The following is a 27,256-nucleotide window of genomic DNA, read 5'->3' as shown; positions in this document are numbered from 1 at the left end:
GCCTCCCGCGGCCGCCGCCGGCTCTATGTGGAAGGAAGGAGGTGGGCGGGATGTTTACATCCTGCTCATCTCCGCCCCTCCACTTCTATTGGCCGGCGGCCGTGTGACGTCGCTGTGACGCTGAACGTCCCTCCCACTCCAGGAAGTGGACGTTCACCGCCCACAGCGAGGTCGCACGAGAGGTAAGTATGTGTGACGGGGGTTACTGACTTTGTGCGACACGGGCAGCGATTTGCCCGTGACGCAAAAAGGACGGGGGCGGGTACGATCGATTGTCAAATCGCACAATCGGTCGTACCATGTAAAGCAGCCTTAACAGGAGAAGTAAGGCTTACATATGTGTATTAATACATGTCTATTAGAGATAAAAGCAAGTCAGTATAGCTTCATTGCTCTCCAACCTTATAAGTTCTGCATGAAGATCTGCACCGGAGTAAAAAATAAAAATAAAGGCTCATGCCCCATGTAATTTGTAATAGTTCTGAATGTTCTTTTGTTGACACCAAACTGCACATTCCTCATTTACTGCACAGTCAGAATGTTACCAGAAATCCTTCTTGAATATATTTATGCAGTAACCTTCAACCCTCAGCTTACTATTCAATTATCCCAAGATCTTGCTTGTCTTCTATATTATGTGCATAAATATTTCACTCTGATACACACTGATACTGCCGCAAGCCGGGATAGGTGCCGAACCTGCTCGGAGATTCTGTTCACACACACGAGCTTATACAGTAACTAAGACCCAAGACAAAAGCTAGATCACTGATACAGCACACTTCCGAAAACCTCTAAAACCGCCACACATATCTCTAGTCTTTCACAAATGGCTCTCTTCTTTCTTCTATTCCATATCTTGATGAGACGGTAGATTTCTACAATTCTTGTGCAATACAAATGAGGCAAGGTTTACTGATAGCTCCACGATCTGCCACCAACTTCAACGTTAAAATCGCAGAAGAGATGAAGTTCCTTATATGTACAAAGCACATGGACAATGCAGATTCCTGCAGTATGCAGGATCAGAAAAGACATAAAAAGTCATGAATCTGATTACTTTATTTAAGGCTAAAGACTCTGTATTCTAAGCTATTATATTCCAAGTGTACTTCTTTCATGATCTTGGCCTCAATAAGTACTAAATAGCCTTCTTTAAGTTCAGCAGACCCAGTCTTTGTCATTTCCTTCTTGACCCCTCTGCTGTCACCAATACTCAGCAAAGCCCCCCAGGCACATTGACCCGCTGCCTTACTAACAGAATAGTGTCACTGATGATCCTAAATTGTGTATGCATAGAAAGGGTTGCTGACAGCCACACCATCTCCAATTAACCCCATTCCCCTTACAAATATGTGTGGGGGGAGTGGGAGTAAGTTTACATACAATGTATCACTTTCACTTCCCCAATATTTTACCCAAATATGTTTTATTTTCTGCAATAGCCAATATCATGTTTAGGATTTTATCCACGTGAGTCCAATTAATGACATGGATAGGGACATTCTGACTCCATATTGTCAATGTGGCAATACAGATGCCACATCACGTCTCTCTACTCTAGTCTATTCACTGATCTGCTATAAACTGCATACATTAGTGGGCGGCACAAACAAGTCAAGTCAGCTCTAACATACCAATCTACTGTACAAAAGATGGCACTGGCTATAGGCAAAATATAAATAGGTTGGGCCGCAAATCTCATATTCTTCCAGAATTACTAAAGTGATCTCCCTACAAATTCTATTCTTGTTTCACCCTGTTGATGGCTATGGAGAAGTAGATTATCTACTTAGTGTGTATACGATGTGAATATCTGGGTAGTTTCCTGTTTAAATTTCCATCTACAGTGCATTGTGAAAGCATTCACCCCCTTGGAAATGTTTGTGTTGTTCTATCTCACAACCTGGAATTTCAAGGTTTTTTTTTGAGGGTTTGCATCAGTTCATGTACAGAACATGCCTACAACTGTGAACATTTGTTTTACTTTTTATTGTGAAGCACACAACAAATAGGACATAAAAACCTGAAAACTTCAGTGTGCATGAATATTCACACTCTTTAAGTAAGTACTTTGTAGAGCCTCTCTTTGCGGCAACTACAGCTGCAAGAGTCGCTTTGTATAAGTCTCTATGAGCTTTCCACATTTTGCTACTGGGATTTTTGCCCATCCCTCAAGGCAAAACTGCTCCACCTCCCTCATGTTAGATGGTTTCCTTTGGTGAGCAGCAATCTTCAAGTCTGACCACATACATATTCTTATTTGAATTAAGGTCTGGGCTTTGATTAGGCCATTAAAATACATTTTCACGTTTCCCCTTAAACCACTCAAGTGTTGCTTTAGCAGTATGCTTTGTGTCATTGTCTTGTTTAAGATGAACCTCCATCCCAGTCTCAAATCACTGACAGACAGGTCTTATTCAAGAATATACCTGTATTTCATACCATCCATCTTCCTCTCAACTCGAACCATTTTCCCTGTCTCTGTGGCCGAAAAACATCCCCACAGCATGATGCTGCCACCACCAAGTTTCCCTTTGGGTATGGTGTTCTAAGGGTCATGAGCTTAGTTGGTTTGGCACCAGATGTAGAGTTTACCTTGGTGACCAAATACTTAAATTTTGGTCTTATCTGACCACAGCATCTTCCTCTGTAAATTGGGGGAGTCTCCCATATGTTTTTATGTCTTTTGGTAAACGCAAAACAAGCCTTTCAATTTTTGGCTGTTCATAAAGGCTTTTTTTCTGGGCACTCTTCCACTCTGCAGCTGCAGCACTCTTCCACTCTTCGGGGTTACCTTTGGTCTCTGTGCTGCCTCTCTGATTAATGCCCTCCTTGTTCGAGCTGAGAGTACTGCTGGGTGGTTTTCACTTGGAAGGTTTGTTGTGATATCATGTTCTTTCCATTTGGTGATAATGGACTTTATGGTGCTCCAGGGGATCATCAGAGACTGGGATATGTTTTTACAACCCAACCCTGACTTGTGCTTCTCAATAACTCTGCCTGTGACTTGTTTGGAGATTTCCATTGTGTTGTCTCTTGCTTAATGCTGTTGCAGCCTCTTTGGCCTTTCAGAAAAGGTGTGTATATACTGACAGCACACGGGACATTTAGATTGCACACATGGGGACTTCCTTTTACTAAACATGTGAGGTATAAAGGTAATTGCTTGCACCAGAATTTTTTAGGGGGATAGATAGCAAAAGGGATGAATGCATATGCACAGGGCAAGTTTTAATTTTTTAGTCCCATAAATTAAATTTTTGCCTATATTCTTCTCACTTCATTTCCCCATCTTAGGGCTGGTTCACACTAAGTGACAGCGACAACAAGGTCGCTGTTATGTCACCATTTTCTGTGACGTAACAGCGACCTTGTAAGTCGCTGTTATGATCGCTGCTTAGCTGTCAAACACAGCAGCCGAAGCAGCGATCATAACCGCGAGAGCAGGGAGCCATGCACACTGCTTAGCGCTGGCTCCTTGCTCTCCTAGCTACAGTACACATCGGGTTAATTAACCCGATGTGTACTGCAGCTACATGTGCAGAGAGCAGGGAGCCGCGCACACTGTTTAGCGCTGGCTCCTTGCTCTCCTAGCTACAGTACACATCGGGTTAATTAACCCGATGTGTACTGCAGCTACATGTGCAGAGAGCCGGCAGCACAGGCAGCGTGAGAGCTGCGGAGGCTGGTAACTAAGGTAAATATCGGGTAACCACCTTGGTTACCCAATGTTTACCCTGGTTACAGCTTACCGCAGCTGCCAGATGCCGGCTCCTGCTCCCTGCTCGCTTCATTTCGTCGCTCTCTCGCTGTCACACACAGCGATCTGTGTGTCACAGCGGGAGAGCGCCTTTGAAGAAAACGAACCAGGGCTGTGTGTAACGAGCAACGATCTCGCAGCAGGGGCCAGATCGCTGCTCAGTGTCACACACAGCGAGATCGCTAATGAGGTCACTGTTGCGTCACCAAAACCGTGCCGTAGCAGCGATTTCGGTAGCGATCTCGCTTTGTGTGAAGCACCCCTTAGACTAGAGCTGATACATCCCACACAAATTGGATTACAGAAATAGTTAAACATAGGTTGTAATATAACAAAATAGGTAAAAAGCCAAGAGGGTGAATACTTTCACTATATAGCTATCTAAAGAAGAAAATTGGGCAGCACTCAATAAGAAATTCCAACGTTTCAGTTCAAGGCCGAGTGAGCCTTGTGAAGCCTCTATCTATCTATCAAAACAAAAAATGGAGTACAACAAACAAAACTGAAGGAATAGATGCCAGCCCAGAGGTTAAGCCCCCAACCTATGGTACATAAAAAAGCAATAAAAGTGGCTGTCACTCAATAGCAAATTCCATGGAAAATAATATTAGGCCAGATTCATCAGGACCATCGTTGTTCACAATGGTCTTGATGAGGAGGCTTGCTGGAGTCAGACGTCCCTGATTCATAGAGCGGTCTTCACCACTTTATGAATCCGGGGCATCTAACAAGTGGCATGTGCCTCCATGTGCTAGGCCAGAAGTCTCATTACAGTCAGTTACTGAAGTGAGATTTCTAATGTACAGAACACAACAACTCATCATAAATTAGACCAGCTGAGGCTTTGTGCCCCACCATGTCCCAGCTCCCCCCATTTTGTCAAACCTGGTGTGAAAACGGCAAAAGTCGCAAAATGTAGGCACAAATCTGAGTTACACCTAAATTTTGCATCTATTCAAAGCCTGTATGCCAGAATTTTGGTATGAAAGCTTTAATGAATCAGGACTGGCGTCTTTCTTAACACAATTGAACAGATTGCACCACTTTGCCTTCTTTGTCGTCAAGCCTCTACCTAATCAATCTATCTGTTAATCCAGCACTAATAGCTGCAGTCAGTTATTTCCGATGACCCACGCCATTCCAAGTTTTAGAGTATTTCATAGGAGGGATACAAATAATTACATTTTAGTCTACAATGATTCACAGGCGGCTATAACCAAAGAGATGAGGTTGTGGGTCTAGAGGTTGTAAAACTCAATTGACCTTCAACACTTTGCCCTTGACTTCAATGCATCACTAGAATCATCACCTGATTGGAAAAGCAATAAAGGGAATGTCCTAATGATTTGTACTGATCTAAGACTCCGCTGATCAACTGCAGACTTATTTAAAGCTGACTGAGAAGTAGGCATAAGAAGTCATAAACAGGTATTGATTAAACATAGCATCAATTTCAATCAGAGTAGTCTTTCAGGAACCGTGATACACATTCAGGATAACAGGACATGATGCACATTTTACTAAATGATGCATCGGTTAGGTAAGTGCAATAACTTGGAAGAAATGCAATGGTATTTGTGTTTTTAACCCTTTTCAGTCACACATAAAAGCATGACTAGATAAAGAGCACTGCAATTATTCTGTGCTACTTGCAAGGAACCCAATTACTAATAAATGTTAAGAGGTCAATATCTGTATGTAAAAGACTGAATATTATTATGTGTTACTGCAGATGGTATGTTTTCATATTGTGGGTGGAGGGTACAGATTGGTTTAACAAAGTTCTTCATTTTTCAAAACTGACCTGTCTTAAAGATCTCATAACGTAGAGAAAAGCCGGCACCCTGACGAGCATAATCCGAGATAAAGCGGATGTAGATGTGTGAGCCCGACGAAGTGATTGTAGATGGTGCAATATTTCCACAGTGTTTTCCTAGCAGATCTGCAGATTCACCGTCTCCATCCCGGATCTCAATGAAGTCATACCTGTAAGACGAAGAACCGAACATTAGGACTAGAAGCAAACTAGTTTTAAATAAAGAATATCCTTTTATATATATATATATATATATATATATATATATATATATATATATATATACACAGTGTATTTATATACAGTATGTGTGTGTGTGTGTGTGTGTGTGTGTGTGTGTGCGCGCGCGCGCGCGCGCGTGTGTGTGTGTGCGCGTGTGTGTGTGGTGGTATGTGCACTTTCCCCTGGATTCTTATACTAGATGAGTAAACCATTTGGAGTGAAAAGGGTTAATATCTGCTGCTGTGCAAAAAGATGAGTGCTTTGTTTTGAAGATGTGACTTTATTCTACAGGTCTCAGGGTTACCCTCCTTCATCAGGATCATCCCATTTAAATGTGACCATCCTGACGGAGGAGGTTACTGCGAAACGCATAGAATAAAGTCATATCTTGAAGATAAAGCACCCCTCTTTATTGCACAGCAGTGCAGCCGACAATTAACCTTTTCCACTCCTACCGGCTATGACAAAGTATGCTCAATACTGGGGCGACAGCAGCTGATTTCACAAGATATTTTCCAGTGGTAGTGTCTGACACAACCCCCCCAAGGTGAGCACCACCTAAATTGTAGGTTCACCGTACCTCACAGATAAGACCCTATTTTACAATTTTGTTTCCTCTTATTCAGCATATAAGTAACCAGTCAGGTAGTTTTGTAGCAGGAAACTGCATTTTCTTGCTCCTAGCCACTCCAGGTATTGGTGGTAATCCCCTTCAACCTTCAGGAATGGTGTGAAGGCCAGAGACTCCACAACTGGATGTCTCTCTCACTTCTTTAGATAAGATTCTGTGAGCAAAGCATTTCTTTAGTTAGGAGCTGTGCACTAGGCCCTGCGTTTTCCTTTTAATTAGGGTCCTGAATTGATTAAGCTGAGGTCAGCCGGCAGTGGACAACGCCATCAATTTTTATATCAGAATCTGTATTCAAATAAAATAAGAAATCTTGCAACTTTCACACTATTTTAGACTGTTCTTTCAGAAAGAGTTTTCAGAAGTCTCATTTTCATCAGAGGCAGGATTACAATGATCGGTAATACCACTATGCACAGGATCCACCAATCACAGCAGGTGATATCACGGCTGACCCTGCTCCCACCCTTTTCACAAGGCGCTTTGCCTATGCTCATTAAACACTTCAATACAAGAGATATGGTCTGAGTAATTAGATTACTGCTAATGTACATGCCGATTTCTAGCCTCAATGGACAGTGAAAAAATTACAATATTTCTATTTTTTTTTTTTAAATTCCTATCATATTATAAATAATAACATTACCCAAAATATTTTAATCATACATGTAACATAAAACAACTGATCAGTAGGTCCCTCTCTAATGGCACATTGCCTTTAATTCCAATATGAATGCTTTATCTTATGTCACATGCCTTATGTAGTGAGATCAGTTGTGATTCTTCTTGTGAAGTCGCTGTTTTTATTTTTTACACTTCCACAAGATTAGTAATTTCTCCAAGTATTGGAACCGTTCACTTATAACCTTCCAAAGCCATGTGTTTTACATTGAGTGTCGAGTTGGAACCACTGCAGGAAAGTGCTGTACAAACTGCTGCATTTTTGCCTTTGATATCTGTTTGGATGTCACGACTTTTATCAGCGTTCCAGAAAATGCTTTATCCTAACTAATAACATCCCCTCATATTGGATACACTGTCTGCTGAGTCGGAGGAATGTAGGATAGGTCACATCAGGATTGGCCATAACAACAGGATATAAAGACAATATTGGGTACTGTCAACACTGTACATATGTGTAGAGGCCACATTTAGGAATAGTTTGGCTTGTTTTGCTATGTAAACTAACATTTGCTTCGCTTGCTAGAACTTGGGAAATCCATGGAGACTTTGAAGGGAATCTGTCAGCAGATTTTTGCTCTAAAGACAGCATGAGATTGGGTCTGAAACATAGATTTCAGCAATGTGTCATTTATTAAGCTGTGTGCTGTTGATTACTTACAATCAAGGTTTTACCATTAGGACGTTATCATTGCTGTGAATAGCTGCTGTCATGGTCTTCTTGCTATTTTTTGAGACTAGTGACAGCTTTTAGACTGGAGCCTCTCAGCTCCATCTGGCTATCCACATTTCAATGTGGTTTTGTTTCCTTTAGTACCTAAAAGGTTAATGTCAGTTTTGCTGCTGGCATCTTTTCCAGCAGTTCCTAGCTGAGAATGCTTCAGCTGCAGTAGCTTTGTAGTCACACCCTTCAGGTTCAAATAGAAGTGTTACCCAACAATCACTGTTGAAGATAAAACTCATTTGTATACTGGCCCCCTTGGTGGAAGGAGCTGTGTTGGAGCATCCCAAGAAGCCTACCTTTATCTTTGCGTGTTGCAGTTTTTCCCGTTTGTCTCCCCTACCCTCTTGTCTTATTAATGCAGCAGTGGGTCTAATGTACCTTGTCGGCCTCTCACTACCCAGGGCATCTACAGGGTTTCCCAGGGTCTCAGGGTGCTGCTCGGTGACAGTAGCAGAGATTGTATAGGGTCTGGCTAGGAGAGTAGGGACAGCTACAGGTGAGGATAGACGGTGTCCATCTACTCTCTCAGTAGCTCCAGGGCCCACCGTTGTTATTGTGTCCCCAATGTTCCCCCCTTGTTTGTGGTGGGGTTTTGGTGTTTTTTTCATTGTACGTCAGACTCCTTTTGGTCTGAACATGCTCGCCATGCTTGAAAGCGTGACAGCTACCTAGTTATTTGACCATACCCACTCCCCTGATAAGCAGCTCATTGTTTATAGATATGTACATACAGAGCCTGCTGTGGGTGGGGTTAGCTTTTTCAGTTCTGTTACATCCTACAACTAAAAAGTCTGATTGTGTCACAACTGCTCTACCCAGTAAACTAAATGATACATCGCTGGAATCAGGGTCTCTTTTCCTACATGATGCAGTAACAAAAACCTGGTGACGGATTCCCTTTCAGGAGACGGCCTGGGGATTAGAAGCTAACATGGTATAAATGTACTGCTGTGTATTATAGCGCACCACAATACAAATATATTAATTTTCCCCCAGCACTGATATATTCTGGCAGCCTGGTGACATTTCACTTCTTTTCATAGAGACTGAGTACACATTGGCAAATGCAGAGAATACAAAAATGTTTAATGAATAATATATACGTAGACCTCTATGTGCAATAATCTGTAGATTTAATTAGATATTAAATGTGCTGCTAAATATTTACTTTGTACTCACAAAGAAAATGATCTATAGACACTGTCCAGTCCTGAATAATACATAAACCGTTGTGCGGCAAAGGCAGAGATTCGCTTTACCGAAGGTAACCGCACAATCTATGTCTAACCCGATAGAGGAGCAAGGGTTAAATCCACTGACAGCTGTCTATGTCCATGTCTTCCCTACATCACCACTGCTGGGAGTGACACAGTAACACCTTGTAAAGTGTCTTTCTCAATCATTCCTTGGCCTTTCCAACTGTTTGTTTACAGTGACACTGTCTTGTAAGACAACTGCACAGATCTTCACTGAGAAGGGGGGCGAAAGGAAGCACCCCACCCTGGAAGGCTGCACTCCTCTGCATGGGAATGGAGATGTGACTGTAGCCGGATTGCAGATGACAGAGCCGCACTGTGTCCTGTGTCTGTGAGTTCCTTTCACTCAGCAGCTATCTTCTAAGCAATCTCCTGGAAGATGAGTGATCTGCTAGACAGCTCAAGCAGTGTGGGAATATTCCCTCTCCCCACTCATACGTGCGCCTCGGGCATGAAAATAAGATGTTAAGCTCCACAGTGTATCCATCCATGGCACTTTTAAATGTTATTTTACAGTCTGCAAGTGAACATGCGCATAAATGTATAAGAAATATGTCCCGGTTATTACCCACTATGCTGACACTCAGTGTCTCCCCGCATGACTTTACTGCATGCGAGCACTTGAACTTGAAATGCGCCTGTAGAATTTGACCCTGTAAATATGGATGCCAAATATAGAGTAGAGTGCAGAACGCCGAGCGCCTTCCTCTATAGGGAGTCATCTCACAGTGCTGCAGAGATTGGACATTAATAATGACTGCAAGCTCTTCATCCCAGCTACACCGCAAACATAAACCACCTTTAATAAATAAGCATTGTGTGTTATTAATATAAAGAACCATCTACATTTGCAGAACGTCCTATAAATAACAACACTGATGAATAATAAACACACTGATGTGTAATGGTAACATTGTGGTTAAGGTCCTAAAAGCAGAAGCTGAGTCATCTGAAACTCATACTGAAGGAACAGGGATCAGCTTTTTTTTCCCCCCAACAGTACATTAGTACATGGTGGCCCACCCGATGATACTTTGTAATCACCTGCTACCCTACGAAGTAAGAAGCGGCTACAGTCGTTATAACTGAGACCGTGCTATCGGTATACTTGACAACCTTTTAAAAGATGGGGAATTCAGATGCGTGACACATTGTATCTCTATCTTATTGGCCACTCTTCATCCAGATCCCATTCCTGCGCCCTCCAAAATATTTTGGGAAGTTTTCTGCAGCACCTAGGAGGTTTCAGAACTGTTTCCGAAATCCGAGTGGTCTTCTCTATTTCCAGGGGATTTTTCAAGTATGGTGATAAGTAATAAATATGTAGCAGTTTCCAAAAGTCTAAAGGTCCCTCTATCAAATAAGAAGACAGCAGTAATATAAATGACACATGAATACTGGGGGCCACCATTTCAAGTTATGCCTCTATGAGCATTATTATTGAAAAGAGCATTAATGCTCTATCGACTTGACTAGTGATGAGAGAACCCGAACTGTAAAGTTTAGGGCTTGTACCAGACACCTGGTGTCCGGGGCTCAAACTCAAACTTTTGAAAAAAGTCTTTGTTCGAGTTTGGGTGCTGTTCATATGCTAAGGAAGTCTGTTGAGATGCTCCTGCGCAGCCAATCAAGAGGAAGATGCCTGCACGCTGCTGTGAACAATAAATAATAATAAAAAAAGACGTGTTGTCTCCCTATGATAACCAGTGCAGGTAAAGCAGACAGCTGCGGGCTGCAGCCCTCAGCTGTCTGCTTTACCTTAGTTGGGTATCAAAAATAAAGAGGACCACACGCTGTGTTTTTAAATGATCTATTTAAATCAATTTAAACCACAGTGTGATGTCCCCCCCTATGTTTGATAACTAGCCAAGATAAAACCTGGGCCTGTTATTATCAGTGTGGGAAGGCCAATGGTAATTTGGTATTTCCAAGCCTACAAATAGCAGCTCGCAACTGCCAAAGAAGTGACGCATCCATTAGATGCACCACTTTAGCAATTTACCAGGCTCTTCCTGGGTGCCATGGTGTGATGGTGATAGGGGTAATACTTTTGGGGTTGATATTAGGTGTGAATTGACAGCTGGCATCAAGCCCAGGGGTTAGTAATGGAGAGACATCTATCAGTCACACCCATTGCTAACTCGGTAAGTGTACAGTTAAAAAACACACACATAGGGAAAACAAAGTTTATTTGAAGAAAGCTTCCTCCTCACACCCTCATTCACCAATTTATTAATTCAAAAGAAATCCTCAAAATTCCGACATAATCCAAAGGTGCAATGTCCCACAACGTTCATCAAATCCTATGGAACTTTGTTCTGAGAACATTCTCAGAACAAGGCTTTATAGGTCACTACAGGTCAGCGGTAGGTATGGAATTTCTCATGTATTTCTCCTTTTATTAAGTCAGAACGTAGAGGATTTTTTTTTATTTAATAAATTGGTGTGCGAGGAAGTATGAAGGCAGTCTATATTTCCTAATTGGATTATGTCAACACTTCGAGGATTTTTTCAAATTAATAACTTGGTGAACAAGGGAGTGTGGGGTAGTCTTTATTCAGATAAACTATTTTTCCTGTGTCTTTGTCTATTTTAACTCTATACTTGCCAGGTTAGTAATGGGGGTGATTGATAGACCCCTTTCCATTACTAAGCCCTGGGTTTCATGCCAGCTGTCAATTCACAGCTGACATCAACCCCAAAAGTATTACCCCAATTGTCACACACCAGGGCAATCAGATAGAGCCAGGCAAAGCATCTAATAGTTGCACCACTTCTAAGAAGGCTGCGGTCTGCTATTTGTAGGCTGGCAAGGTCCAAATAAACATGGGCCTTCCCAGCCTTATAATACAAGCCCCCAGCTGTCTGCTTTATCTTGGCAGGTTATCAAAAATAGAAGGGGATTCCACACAATTTTTAATTATTTAAATAAATAATTTAAAAAAACAGAGTGGGATCCCCTCTATTTTTGAAAACCAGCCAAAGTAAAGCAGACAGCTGAGGGTTGCAGCCCACAACTGTCTGCTTTACTTGCACTGGTTAATTAAAATAGGGGGACCCCATGTTATTTTTTTTTTCATTTATCCCCTATTCACATTTTGTTTGCAGATCAATTGTCTCTATTTTGCTACCTTTTGCAAGACCCCTAGCCCTTACTTACCACCATTTTATAACACGCAGGTTCAGGTCCCAATGGAATTTTATGGGGTTTGGTGTCTGGAGGCAAGTTTGGGTCTAGTATGGGTAATGAAGCAAACTTTTAACCTAAGTCCTGCTGAACCCGGTGAACCCGAACTGCCATGAGTCTGTTCTTCCCAATGTATGTCTTCTATCTTCAATTAGCCTTGAAACCTGACTACTACCAGTCAATCCAGCTGAAACTTGATTATTATGAAATAGCAAACTAATGAATCACATATCACTGTCCATCCACATTACCCTGAATAGCAAAGGGAAATTGAGAGCGGTTACAAATATTGTGGGTTTACGGTTGCCAGCACTAGTAAGGAAGGTGGAGGCATTGTTACCAAGACCAGAAGTCCTGATAGTTATTTAGAGGCTTTCTACAACTGATAGCTGACATTACACCAAGGCAGGGGAACAAATGAGAGATATTGAGCCGGCATATCAGCATGTTAAATGCTCTTTTATAATCTTAAGTGTGAGTTCTCTTTTAAGCGACATACAAAGAGCTGATAAAATCCCCATTCCAATCACAACCAAGCAGATGTAATAGTTATAGCTATATTTAACCTATAGACATATTGATTCTATACATATCAGTTAAATGAAAGTGGGACACGTAGAGACAGGCTGAATTTTTCCTGTTTCAGCTGTTAAAAACAGGCCTCTGATATTATTTCTTATCAGCCAGTGCCAGAGACAGGGAGGAAGAGAGATAAAGAGAGGAAAACTCCTCACTGAAACACATTGCACATGACAAGCCGGGATGTAGGAATGATGATATCAGCGCATAATCAGCTATCATGTGAGCGCGGTTTTTAACTGTTATGTGGCGAGCATCATTGCAAGCTATTACACTGTGACCGTTGTGAGCCGGATCTGCACATTGTATGCGCCAAGGGTATATTTGTGCAATCAAGACATTCCATATCTATGTCATGCTGACTGTTTGAGATGATTGCAATGTATGGGCCAACAAAAGGAAGACTTCTTAAATGCTGTCAGCTGCTAAGAGAATGAAGCCTGTGTTTAATTTTGGGTTTTCTGCAAACTGTCATTCAGACATTATACACTTTAATTAAAGCTTATTTCTGTCCCTAAAATCATTTCTATAAATATGCTTAGACTTGGAGTTTAATTACAGTTTTTAATCCAGAGCACCAGTTTTAGAAAATCCCTCTGCATCAAAGGAGAGGACGTTAAATCAACGAAAAGATGATTAGTAGAAGTAGTGGCACTTTCTTTAGTGCTTTTAGAAAACCCAAGGAACATGTTGGCGATTTCTCATACATTCAACTTTTGTCCTTTTAGTCCTTGAATTCTGTTAAGACGTTAAACAATCTTAGCTGGTTGCCTTAGGTCAATACATGCTGGGTGGCATTCAGCAAGGTGGCGTCACAGATTATCCAGTGGTCAATAATGAATTTTTCCAAACCTTTGAATGGCAAATCTGACTAGCAATGATAAAAAAAGCCAGATGTACCATAACATAACTATACTGGTTCTCATTTAAGAATATTAAAGGCTCAATGGATACCAAATGTGGAAGAGCTGTAATGGTGGCCGTAGTGGTTTTACCTACTTTTCCATGAAACTATGATAAGGTTGGTTGAACAGCATTTTTCCCGCTTTGACAAATAGGGCAGACTTTTTTGTGTTAATGTATAAGTAATTAAAAGGATTGCCAATCCCAACCCAAAACTATATGATGAACTATAGGTTTCTAGTAATCCCACTCTTCAATAATAGTGTCTAGGAAGAGAGTGATAATGAAATGTGGTTTTCATTTGTCCACCGGTATCACTCCAGTTTGAAGTTAATGCCACTCTGACTTTGGTTGCTTAGCCTGTCATCCAATCCAGGTGTATTTAGAGGCAATTCTCACCTTCCATTGCTTTCTGTTCAGCCTCAATGACCCTCAAGGCAGAAGAATTCTCGGAGTGAAAGGAATCAATTACTTCCTGAGATACTTTATTAGAAGTCCACACTTCTAGCATTCTGTGAAAGAGTGAGGGTGAACAGATAGGGAGGGGGGAAGCTCCAGGGTTTTGAGCTTTTGATATAAGTTCTTCCTGGACAATGGCATAAATGTCAGCGTCCATGCCTACTCCCAGACAAACAGTGGCCATTAACTCACTCATCCAGCAGCCTCCGTTGAGATCAAATATCAGAGGTAACATGACAGACATGATGACATTCAATCACAGACCAATAACATTTCCAATGGAAAGAAGGCTTTTTCTTTTTTTTCTCTTAATTTCCACCGAGTGGCTTTATCTGCCTTGTCTGGATTTCAACTGCCATGAAAACAATAGATCTTAAAGTGCAAGTGACGCAGTGACAGCTCCCAGTAGAGGAAGGGTTAACTACATTTATAATAAAGAATTAATGGGACTTCTGATAATGCAGTTTATGGAGTCTCTGCCATGAGGATGATCAGCTAGGGATGTTTAGATAACACACATCTCTACAGATTTCCCTAAAAGCTAAGTGTAATTTAGAGAATGTGAGCTACCCAAACCCTAGAGACTTGTGCTGACATTCCATAAATATACAGGAAGGGTCAATACAATCCTAAATGCTGTACGTACAGTGTGCCGCCAACCTGGCAGCCAGCCATCAAGCTCAAAGCCCAGTGGATTTTGCTTAAATGTATTTTTGACTTTCACTCGATATGACAGACATGTAGGAACAAACAGCTTGTGGTGTGATAGGGGTTTGTAGGTCTGCACAGGTTTGTATACATGCCTTTGTAGATAAGCATGTTCCACACTTGATAAAGTGCCCACCATCATACCTATCTATGTAAAATATTGCACTTTGGGTTTCTCAGTATTGACTTCCTGAGAAATATGTTCTCAATCTCTTAAGATTTTTATAACTGTGACCAGTTTGAAATATTTCTTTTTTTGAGTTCAATTATTTTTTATTTTGCTTTGTACTAAGTGGTTTGTAATATTCTGAAATTAAGTCTTTCACACGTCCATGCATTTCTCCATCTTACAATTAGTTTTCCAATGAAGATAATTACCCCCAGTAATATGCCTACAAATACTCCTGCTCCTGCAACTGATAATCCAATATTCACATGTTTTACCCCCAGTAAAATGCCTGCGAATACTCCTGCTCCTGCAAATAATGATCCAATATTCGCATGTTTTACCCCCAGTAAAATGCCTACAAATACTCCTGCTCCTGCAATTGATAATCCAATATTCGCATGTTTTACCCCCAGTAATATGCCTACAAATACTCCTGCTCCTGCAATTGATAATCCAATATTCGCATCTTTTACCCCCAGTAAAATGCCTACAAATACTCCTGCTCCTGCAATTGATAATCCAATATTCGCATGTTTTACCCCCAGTAAAATGCCTGCGAATACTCCTGCTACTGCAACTGATGAGCCAATATTCACATTTTTTACCCCCCATATGTGTGCAAATACTCCTGCTCCTGCAAATAATGATCCAATATTCGCATGTTTTACCCCCAGTAATATGCCTACAAATACTTCTGCTCCTGCAACTGATAATCCAATTTTCGCATGTTTTACCCCCAGTAATATGCATGCAAATACTTCTGCTCCTGTAACTGATGATCCAATTTTCGCATGTTTTACCCCCAGTAATATGCATGCAAATACTTCTGCTCCTGTAACTGATGATCCAATTGTCGCATGTTTTACCCCCAGTAATATGCCTACAAATACTTCTGCTCCTGCAACTGATGATCCAATTGTCGCATGTTTTACCCCCAGTAATATGCATGCAAATACTTCTGCTCCTGCAACTGATGATCCAATTTTCGCATGTTTTACCCCCAGTAATATGCATGCAAATACTTTTACTCTTGCAACAGATGATCCAATTTTCGCATGCTTTACCTGGTCATTGAAGGAGCGACCATATCTTAGTTGAGTGACAAAATGTTCACAGTTGGCTTTGAGAAGAACATAAGGCCTCTTTTTGCCCACTTCTCTTCGTGCATCATCCACAATTTTTTGTGTGGGTAGGGGTTTGCATTCTCGTCATATTTGTTATTGACTTTATAGTTATAGTCAGGGGGAAGTAACTTTAATGAAACTTCTCTTCTCAGTTTGAAGTATTATGTAAATCGTATTTGAAGATGCTGCCATCATTCACACACACTAGCTACAGCCAATTTCAGATATTATCCCAATGCAGACAATGAAAACCATGATCCCTAATGAAGTATTAAAGGTTTTTTTCCAATATTGCAATTTTCTTCTATTTATAGGCAAGGGAATACCTAGCTGATCACTGGGAGTCTCACTGCTGGGACCTACAACCATCATGAGAATGAGATCCGGTCGTGAATGGAACAAAGATGCGCATGCTAGGCCTGTGCTCCAATTATTGTCAATATGAGACCCATTGAAAAAGGGAAAAAATGGACTTGGCTTTGTCAGTGCAGGTTGAGCATCATATCTATGCTCTTTTCAAGACAGGGCAGTACAAAGCCCGGGTCCTATGGCTCCAGTTTCCCTGGATCACTGGAGTCCCAGAGTCGGACCCCAACAATGTCCTGGCTTTCAACAAGTGTAATGCTCTCATATACGGAAGAAACTTCTCTGTGTTGCCAAAGTAATTTATAATCTTGTGGATGACATCCCATGAAGCTGGTGTAGGCTGTGACACACCAATAACATAAGAGCAGTGAGAGTAGAGTTTTTCTAAAACATAAGATGACATATCATTCGGGCACTTCAACAAAACCATGAATATTAAGCCCCTATTCAACAAAAAGATTTTGACAGAATTTATATGCCAGTCCCTGCCAGCTGAGCCGAAGTGGCATACATTACACCAGAAAGATACACCAGCCCCTGGAGCATGGCAGCTGCATGCTGCGCCAAATTCATTAAGAGGCGCTCACATCCTACTCCAGCACTCATTTATTAATTTATATATATTTATATATATATACAGGGTGATTATAAAAGATTCAGTCGGGTTTTACTCATTTGTACTAATAACATATCAAAAGGTCATATCTCAGAGTTTTTATCTCGCGTGTGCAGACTCGCTTATGAATTACCAGGTGGCAGGGAAGCATTAAATCCTAAAATGGCGACAATGCAAGAGAAGGCGTTTTGTGTTTTAAACTATGAGAAATATAAATCAATTGTTACCATGTAGTGAGCATTCTGAAGACAATATGAAAGCGACACACTTGGTCACCAGACCATACTGAGGTGGTATCGAAATTTTAAGGACACAGGATGCATGTGTAAATGGAAAAGCCAAGGACGTCTGAGAGTTACAGACGAAACAGTGGAAAGGGTTCAAAAGACTTTTCCACGTAGCCCACAGAAATCAACACGTTGTGTAATTTGTGAGCTTGGCATTCCTCAGCCGTCTGTTTGGAAGATTTTGCAACAGTTATTGAACCAGAATCCATATCGCATACAGCTATTGCATGGCATCCAATACAAAGTAGACTCCGCTCTAATGACCATCGATGTGGACATGTTGCAGCATGTTTGGGTCGATTTGGATTACTGCATAGATGTGTGTCGTGTGACAAAAGGAGGACACTATTGATGTGTCGGTCACTACCAAGCTGACACAAAGAGCCGGCTTCCTGCTGGGAGTGACGGGAGCTAAAGTTGGCACACCAGTGAGAGCCACTAAATTCTCTTAATGGCTCTCACTGGGTGTAAAAGTCCAGTGTTTGGCAGATGAAACAACGCCCAAATGAACTAAACTCCGCCCACACAATAATTTAATTGGCTCACTGCAAGAGGGTGTGGCTTTAGCAGCAGGTGGGCGGGCTTTTGGCGGTGTTAACATAATGTTAAATATGTGTTCACATATTTAATAGGGATCTATTTAGGAGCCAAAACAACCGGCTCTTTTTCGTGAACGGAGCCTTGTGAGTCGGACCTCCAAAAAGAGCCTGACTGCCCACCACTTGAGGACACATAGAACATTTGTAAACATTATGTGCTAAATTCGGAGAGTTTATGTTCATTATCATGTGCCATTCACTATCGTGCATGTAATACATTCTGAAATATACCTCTTTAAAACTCGATAAATCTTTTCTAATTACTCTGAATATATAGATATATAACTTTAGCTTTTTAAGGAATATTTTAGGCAGAACTGATTAGCTGTGAATGCCCACGGCAGGGCCTGAGAAAGCAGTATATAGCACAAGGAATAGAAAAAGATGAAGATCAAAGACAGGATCCCAACGTCATACACCGCTCCTTTAAGCCGTACACTAGGCAAAACACCAGGAGTGCTCCATTAAAGGAAGTTTTGTGGTCCTGTAATACAATGAATAAAATACATACGATTTCTAGGTGATACTTTTATATACTTCTGCTCTGCATTTGTGTATTTGTTTTATTTATGAGCAGCCTAGCTAAACGCAGCTATGAAACATTTCTTGGGTTAACCATATAAGTTCATGTGTCTAGTGTAATATATTAACAATATGGATTTCTGTTCTTAGCACCTTTCACTGCTGCAATTCTCACTAATTAATTCTGGGACTGGATTAACACCCTTTCTTCAGTGTTGCGTAAAATAACAATTTGCACCTAGATTTTAGTTGTTTTAGCACCTCACATTTAAAAATGATATGGATCCTACATCTACTGTACACATTAGATGTATTTTACACTGTTTTTAAATTATATGTATTTAGGGCAAGTAAAAGTTAATAAGGCCATTTGGGGATAATATGGCAGCCAAAAGGTTACCGTCACACATAAAGGGCGCCAATGACTGCAAATATCTCATCTGGGTTTTCTGCAAATTGGTGCAATTTTCAAATTAATAGTTAGTGGCTGCACAATTTTGTAGGTGAAGAGTAGTTTTACCCAAAACTCTGAATTGCTATTTACCATCAATTTAGAAACAGTGCCCATTGCATAAAGATGAGACGCTAGCACGGTTTTTGGACAACTGACAGCTGCTGCATGTTTTCACTACACCCTAACTCTAAGGCCACAAGCACATGCTGAGTATTTCGTGAGGTTTTTCTGAGTATTTGTAAACCAAAACCAGAAGAAGAACAATCGGAGAAGAAGTGTGGTAGCAACACATCACCACTTCTGCATTTATTACCCACTCCTGGTTTTGGTTTACAAATACTGAGGTAAAATACTGACCAAATACTCAAATTGTGGCCTAACAAGTTGAGAAATATACATAGTCGTAGAATGTGTCGAATATGGAGAGGAGACGGGTTTATGCTGCACTATCACCAAGGACTCAAAGTTGATTAATCTCTTTTATTCTTGTTACAGGCCTACGCATTTCAGAGATCGCAGTCTCCTTCATCAGGACTATCAAGAGAAAATGTCCGGATTCTTCATTTTCTCTTGAATGTCCTGATGAAGGAGACTGCGATCTCTGAAACGCGTAGACCTGTAACAAGAATAAAAAAGATGAATTAATCAACTTTGATTTTGGTGATAGCATGGTATAAACCCGACTCATCTCCATATGCCACGCATTGTCTCTTTCGGGGGTTCAGCTGTTCACCATATTTGCTACGCGATTATAGGTGTTGTGACTACCACAACCCTATTAGGTGAGTTTGTTACCTTTTAATAACCTGATGTATACCCAGGTAAGACTCTATTTGCAATTCCTTTCCACAGTTTTTTTTGTATCTAGAGTCGTAGAATGTTAGAGTTGGAAGGGACCTCCAGATTCATCGTGTCCAGCTCCCTGCTCAATGCACGATTCACTAAACCATCTCAGACAGATGCCTGACCAGCCTCTGCTTGAAGACTTCCATTGAAGGAGATATCCCCACCTTTTGTGGCAGCCTGTTCCACTCATTGATCACCCTCACTGTCAATCTTATTTCTAATATTCAATCTGTATCATCTCCCTTTCAATTTCATTCCATTGCTTCTCGTCTTTCCATGCAAATGAGAATAAGGATGATCCCTCTACACTGTGACATCCCTTCAGATATTTGTAGATAGCTATAAAGGCTCCTCTTAGTCTTCTTTTTGCAAAGTAAACATTCCCAGATCCTTTGACCATTCCTTTTAGGACATAGTTTGCAGTCTGCTCACCATCTTGGTAGCTCTTCTCTTAACGTGCTCTAAATTTTCAATGTTTTTTAAAAACTACTAATTATTAAAGGGGTTTTTCAATTTTAGGGGTACTTTGCACGCTGCGACATTGCAAGCCGATGCTGCGATGCCAAGCGCTATAGTCCCCGCCCCGGCATTGCGATAGTCTCCGCTCCCGTCGCAGATGCGATATCATGGTGATAGCTGGCGTAGCGAACATTATCGCTACGCCGGCTTCACATGCACTCACCTGTCCTGCGACGTCGGTCGGGCCGGCGACCCCCCTCCTTATTAAGGGGGCGGGTCGTGCGGCGTCATAGCGAAGTTACACGACAGGCGGCCAATAACAGCGGAGGGGCGGAGATGAGCAGGATGTAAACATCCCGCCCACCTTCTTCCTTCCGTATTGCCGGCCGGGACGCAGGTAGGAGATGTTCCTCGCTCCTGCGACTTCACACACAGCGATGTGTGCTGCTGCTGGAGCGAGGAACAACATCGGACCGTCGCAGCAAGGTAATTATGGTTTTCGATGATGCTACTCCGATGATACGATTACGACGCTTTTGCGCTCGTTAATCGTATCATCTAGGCTTTACACACTACGATGTCGAGAGCGACGCTGGAAGGGCATCACTTTCAATTTGACCCCACCGACATCGCACCTGCGATGTCGTAGTGTGCAAAGTGCCCCTAAGGCCACGTGCACATGTTCAGTATTTGGTGAGTTTTTTACATCAGTATTTGTAAGCCAAAACCAGAAGTGGGTAAAAAATATAGAAGTGGTGCCTGTGTTTCCATTATACTTTTCCTCTATTTGTTCCACTTTTGATTATGGCTTACAAATACTGAGCTAAAAACTCACCAAATACTCAACGTGTGCACATAGCCTTAAAAAAGTAGTCAGTAATCAATCTATCTGCACATTTCACAATGTCACAATTCCCTTATATTCCCCGATCAAGTCCACATGACCTCATATATGCAAATGGAATATTTGAAGTCACCTGCCGACTTGCCTTATTTGGCTTCTCCCAATTCTCTTCCATTGAGAGAGTCCAAGAAGCTAGTCAGCATGGGATTGCCAGCAAGCAAATTGCATATCAGGTCACATGACCAACAACTCGCACTGGCAATACAGGGGAATCTTGATTTGACAGTCCGCACTCATATTGACTGACTGTAGACTTATTTTCTTAAGACTGAAAAACCCCTTTAAATCAATGTTTTACAGATGCAAATAATACTCTGAGGGCTTTAACCAGTTAAGCAGTAAAATATATATATTGGGTTTTACTAACTTCATATTCCTAGTTTTTTAATTCCTTTTAAAGAAGCATATTACATAACTGAAGAATATAGTGCATGTAATGCTGTCATTATACAGTATGCCAGCGTAAAATATATATATGCTTTCACAATGTCATGTTTTTGACTGTATTGCACACTACTTCTGAATAAATCTTCTACTCACTAACCATGGGCCTTGGCATTTCAGCATGCAGATGCAAACTGGCATATATGGGTCAGGGCATCAATTATTTAAGTCTTACGGTATTCTAACATGAGAACTCGTTTTCAGACGATAGTGAAGTTTACCCGTTCCCTGCCAAAAATGACGTTTAGCAATGCCACAATGCTCATTCTCACCGTGCTGCTGTGTCCTTTGTTCCTAGTGAGTACATAGAAAGAGACGCTATATTGTAAGCAGCAGAACGTGTATAGTAAAACCATAGTTTTAAGGGCATGGAAAGGGTTAAACAATGTATATCTGCAGGTTTCCTACCCTTCCAGGGCATTTAAGCCGCGGACTTGTGTGATGACTTCATCTGTGTATTGGGGATTGCAAAAATGCACATGCTTTAAATAGTGTATTGTGAGTAGTGGGATCGAAACATTCTCATGCTGGGCCTGAAAATCTCCAGTGTGCAGGAGGGATCAATACTAATCAATAGCTTAGTGCAGGGACCTGACAATCCGCAGCCCGGGGGGTCATACAAGGCTTTTGTCTAATCTATACAGTAATGACATCATGGTGCCTATGCCAAATATTAGAAACATCCTGGCAGACTACCCTGTATGTAAATATACATGTGAGTGTATTCCACGCATGCTTATAATACGGGACCAAAACGAAGTCTTACTTGCAATCATGTTTTTCTATTTCAAAATGAGGATTGAAGTTGAGCACTATTTTCTGGTTAGGCTCCGGTGCGCTGACCACCCACACGCAGTTCTGATGAGAAGGATAGTCATTCGGATAGCCCGGTGAGGTGATGTAACCAGCAACTTTGGCATTTAAACGTCCTCCACATGTGTTCACTGGAAGAGACAGAAAAGAGAAATTCAATAGACATCAATAGACATCCTTATATAACCAATGTTATCACACAAAGAATTAGGAAGCGCAGGTTATGTTTTCAGCTCAGCCTGCTATTATATACCAGACAGATTATACGATCCCATTGTCTACTCTACTGTAATTGAAAGAAAGTCATTCTTACAGACACAGACAAGCAAGTTTTGGACAGAATTATTACATTTTAATAATACCTTAGCTCCCATTTTCTTGAGTTTTCTCCTCGATCTATACCAAGTATAGTAGCTATGACCTGAATAAACACATTGGCTGTGTAGAAGTGTGCACAACAACTACTGTAGAAAAATCCTATTCTATAATATCCCACTGTGGCATTATTAACAAACTAAAAACAGTACAGTGACAATTGAAAACCCCAGGGAACATGAAATTAAAAAACACTTTTCCATTTAAACCACCAGGGACTTTCAGATTGAAACACACCAATTCGTAATTGCATGTACAGCGACGGCTTTCTACTATATGGTGAACAAAGACATTCACAGTCTGCCGAATATTCCCTAAAATACATACACTTCTTTTTTCCAAGCTCTTATTTTCTGGGTTTTTTTCCCTTCTTTTCCATCTGAAATAATTTTCTAAATCATGATATACATTCTTGAATAACTTGGGATTGCCATATCAGCCGATCGTTTGGCCAACAGCCATCTCAGTCTGCTCTTCCATACACAGGAGCACTTGCTCCTGTGCTCTCTATGAGAAAGCTGTCAACAGACATCTATATCCTCGGCTTATCTTCAAGAGAACAATGTGATCAGCAATCCAAAATCAGACATGCCCGATTGAAATCTCCACTAACAATCAGATGCCCAGCAACCCCAGGCCCATTACAGTGTTGGCAGAACCCATCAATATTGCCGGTCGACACTAATCTAATGTGTATTTAGAGTTCAGGTGGCTTTACACGTTGGGGTCATGGATTCTGTGACGCACATCCGGCCGCATTAGCGATGTCGTTGCGTGTGACACCTATTAGCCATTTTGAATCGTTGCAAAAACATTCAAAATCGCTAATCGGTGATATCCCCCCTAATCTCAATTATCGTTGCTGCTGCAGGTACGATGTTGTTTGTTGTTCAAGCGGCAGCACATATCGCTATGTGTGACACCGCAGGAACGAGGAACCTCTCCTTACCTGCGTCCCGCCAGCAATGAGGAAGGAAGGAGGTGGGCGGGATGTTCGTCCCACTCATCTCTGCCCCTCCGTTTTGATTGGGAGGCTGCTTAGTGACATCGCTGTGACGCCGAACGAACCGCCCCCTTAAAAAGGAGGCGGTTCGGCGGTCACAGCGACGTCGCAATGCAAGTAAGTAGGTGTGACGGGTCCGCGCGATGTTGTGCGCCACGGGCAGCGATATGCCCGTGACGCACAAACGATGGGGGCGGGTATGCACGCTAGCGATATCGGTAACGATATCGCAGCGTGTAAAGTACCCCTTAGAGTTAATTTTCATCCTTTTTCCCAAGTTCTGGGTAAGCAGTCACTTTTCTCTAGTTGCTGACTTTAAGGGGTATTTAGTGTATAAATTGTGCCACTAGCTAATCGATTAGCTTTCACAGACATTGCACATGCCCCCTATATTTAATCAATTAATCTGTATCTTAGGTATAGATTGTGGTATGAAGCTACATGGTGTGCACCTTTCCAATGCTGCAAAGTAGCAAGTTACCAACTCCAAGGAGTGGTATTTAGTTTTAAGAAAATGCAAATAGCCTCTTTAAAGAAAAGAGAAACAAGAGTCCTAGCACTATCTATTGGAAGTAACAATCCTAAGGGTACTGTCACACTTTAGTGACGCAGCAGCGATCCCACCAGCGATCTGACCTGGTCAGGATCGCTGCTGCGTCGCTACATGGTCGCTGGTGAGCTGTCAAACAGGCAGATCTCACCAGCGACCAGTGACCAGCCCCCAGCGACGTGCAAGCGACGCTGCACTTGCACGGAGCCGGCGTCTGGAAGCTGCGGACACTGGTAACTAAGGTAAACATCGGGTATGGTTACCCGATGTTTACCTTAGTTACCAGTGCACACCGCTTAGCTTAGCGTGTGCAGGGAGCAGGAGCCAGCACTGGCAGCGTGAGATCTGCGGAGGCTGGTAACGAAGGTAAATATCTGGTAACCACCTTGGTTACCCGATGTTTACCTTGGTTACAGCTTACCGCAGGCTGTCAGACGCCGGCTCCTGCTCCCTGCATATTCAGGATTGTTGCTCTCTCGCTGTCACACACAGCGATGTGTGCTTATCAGCGGGAGAGCAACAATAAAAAAACGAACCAGGGCTGTGTGTAACGAGCAGCGATTTCACAGCAGGGGCCAGATCGCTGCTCAGTGTCACACACAGCGAGATCGCTAATGAGGTCACTGCTGCGTCACAAAAAACGTGACTCAGCAGCGATCTCAGTAGCGATCTCGCTGTGTGTGAAGTACCCCTAAAACTCAATATTTACCCTTTAAAGGACCTTGCCACATGGCTTATTATAAGAAGCCAAACCAGAAACTCAACTTTTAGACATGTTTTGGGGTGTTTTCTTCCCATTAGTGCAAAGGAGGAGAATTGGTTTAGCTGGTGTCATGGGTATGTCACGGGTGACAGACAGTCATGTGGTTTCTGGCAGTAGAAGGTCACAGCATTTAGCTGTGCAAAATTCTCTTTGACTTTCTACTGCAAGAAACCACATGACTGTCCCCTGTGACAGTAATGTCACGCTAGTTACGGGGAAGTACTAAATGAGCAGTGAAAGGTAAAGGAAGGGGATCCTTGCATCTAGGGAAGGGGGAGATGGTAACCCCTGACCAAACCTATTGTTGCTCCCTGGGGTTCCTCACCACACTAGATAGGTTCCACACATATGTGCCGAGACGGATACCTCTGACCCTAGGTATCCCTAGTGCTGGGCCCTAAATAGGTAATGGGTAGGATGAGCTCTTTGTCAACCCTACTAAACACAAAAAGAAGGGGAATTGATGAAAATCCAGCAGGAAAGCTGCCTAGTACAATGAATACTAACAAAAAGAACAACAGAATGTCAGGGAGTATTTTGTGCAGCCAAACACTGTGACCTTCTACTACCAGAAACCACATGACTGTCTGTCACCCGTGACACACCCGTGACAGTAGGATGAGAAGGTTCAAATAGGGAATCTAAGAGGAAGAATTTCTCCTTCTGGACAGCGTCAAGTTGGAGTATGAAAACTTATATGGTAGGCATTTTATACGCTGATACTGAATTAAAAAAAATAGCTACTAAGAGTAAGGCAATTACATTACTCCAGTCCCTTACAACGTTTTACTGTTACACTATTCAAAATATTTTAGACATGGGGTCCATAAAACCAAGCTCTCTCCAGTAAATAGTTTTACAACTGGATAGGACATAAATCCCCTGAGATTCCAGATGGAGCATAAATTGCAGGTTGTATTGTTTGGTTGTGATAAAAGACACTTCCTTTCTAGTGTTTACCAGAGAACATAGAGAGTGAGATCTCACTGGGCCGCACACTCATTTCCTGTTGGATTCCGCACGTACATATCATAGAGCTGAAGTTCAATGCCAAACAGGCAAGAAGAGCAGCTTGTCACAGCAACAATGCCAAGATTCCAGAAAAAAGATGTTGACAGAGAAGATACTCTGTGAAAACACTCCACCCTGGATCTGTGTCTTTATGTAGTAGGGTTTATTTAGCATTTTAAACATTTTTATTTTCAGTTCCCATAAATGTGCACAGTAATACAGAGATTGTTACTTTTTGTAGGCCTAATTGGTTAACCAATATCACAAGTGTAGCAATACAGAGTTCACAGGATGTAAAAGTGCAAGTTAGCAAAGGATATCATGATGAATGTGAATTAAAGGGAACCAGTCACCAGGATTTCCGTATATAAGCTAAAGCCAGTGCTATAGTGGCACTATCAGGCTGAGTCTATACATATCTGTAGTGGTCAGCTCAGATGTTTAGGTTTTGAAATCCAAAAAAGTGAAGTTTATAAAATGAGCATATTCTTGAGTGACAGTTGCACTGGAGCAGATCATATATTCATAGTTATCCCCTCCCTCTGTTAGAATTAGCATAAGTATTATACAAATGACTCACTTTGTCTAGCAGGACCTGTGGTGAGGTCATACCCATGTGACCAGAAGGGGCGGGGCCTCAGCCACCAGAGCTGGATACAAGGTCACATGGGTATGAGCTCACACAGGTCCTGCTAGACCAAGTGAGTCATTTGTATAATACTTATGCTAATTCTAACAGAGGAAGGGGATAACTATGAATATATGATCTGCTCCAGTGCAACTGTCACTCAAGAAGCTGCTCATTTTATAAACTTCACTTTCTTTGATTTTAAAGCTAAACATCTGAGCTGACCAATACAGACATGTATAGAATCAGCCTGATAGTGCCAGTATAGCACTGGCTTTAGCTTATATACAAAAATCCCGGTGATTGGTTCCCTTTAACTGTTGTGATTTTTGAACAGCAATTTTTACTATTCCATTCACTATTCCATTCACTATCTAAATATAACTGTTAAATGAGA

The 27,256-nt window shown here is 41.7% G+C and overlaps 1 protein-coding gene across 2 annotated transcripts in view; it reads right to left on the bottom strand.

Moving 5' to 3' along the window:
• Positions 1 to 27,256, bottom strand: part of NRP2 (neuropilin 2) — a 185,771-nt gene that overhangs the window by 110,613 nt on the left and 47,902 nt on the right. For both annotated transcript variants that reach the window (XM_075317693.1, XM_075317694.1), the window contains exons 2-3: positions 22,483 to 22,660; positions 5,568 to 5,749 (exon numbers count right to left, since the gene is read on the bottom strand). In XM_075317693.1, the coding sequence (XP_075173808.1) occupies positions 5,568 to 5,749; positions 22,483 to 22,660 (360 nt within the window). The remainder of the gene's footprint in view (positions 1 to 5,567; positions 5,750 to 22,482; positions 22,661 to 27,256) is intronic.

Source organism: Anomaloglossus baeobatrachus, chromosome 7 (genome assembly GCF_048569485.1).
Source record: "Anomaloglossus baeobatrachus isolate aAnoBae1 chromosome 7, aAnoBae1.hap1, whole genome shotgun sequence".
Classification (NCBI taxonomy): domain Eukaryota; kingdom Metazoa; phylum Chordata; class Amphibia; order Anura; family Aromobatidae; genus Anomaloglossus; species Anomaloglossus baeobatrachus.
Note: the sequence above shows the minus strand (reverse complement) of the source record. Positions and strands in the feature narration are given on the sequence as shown.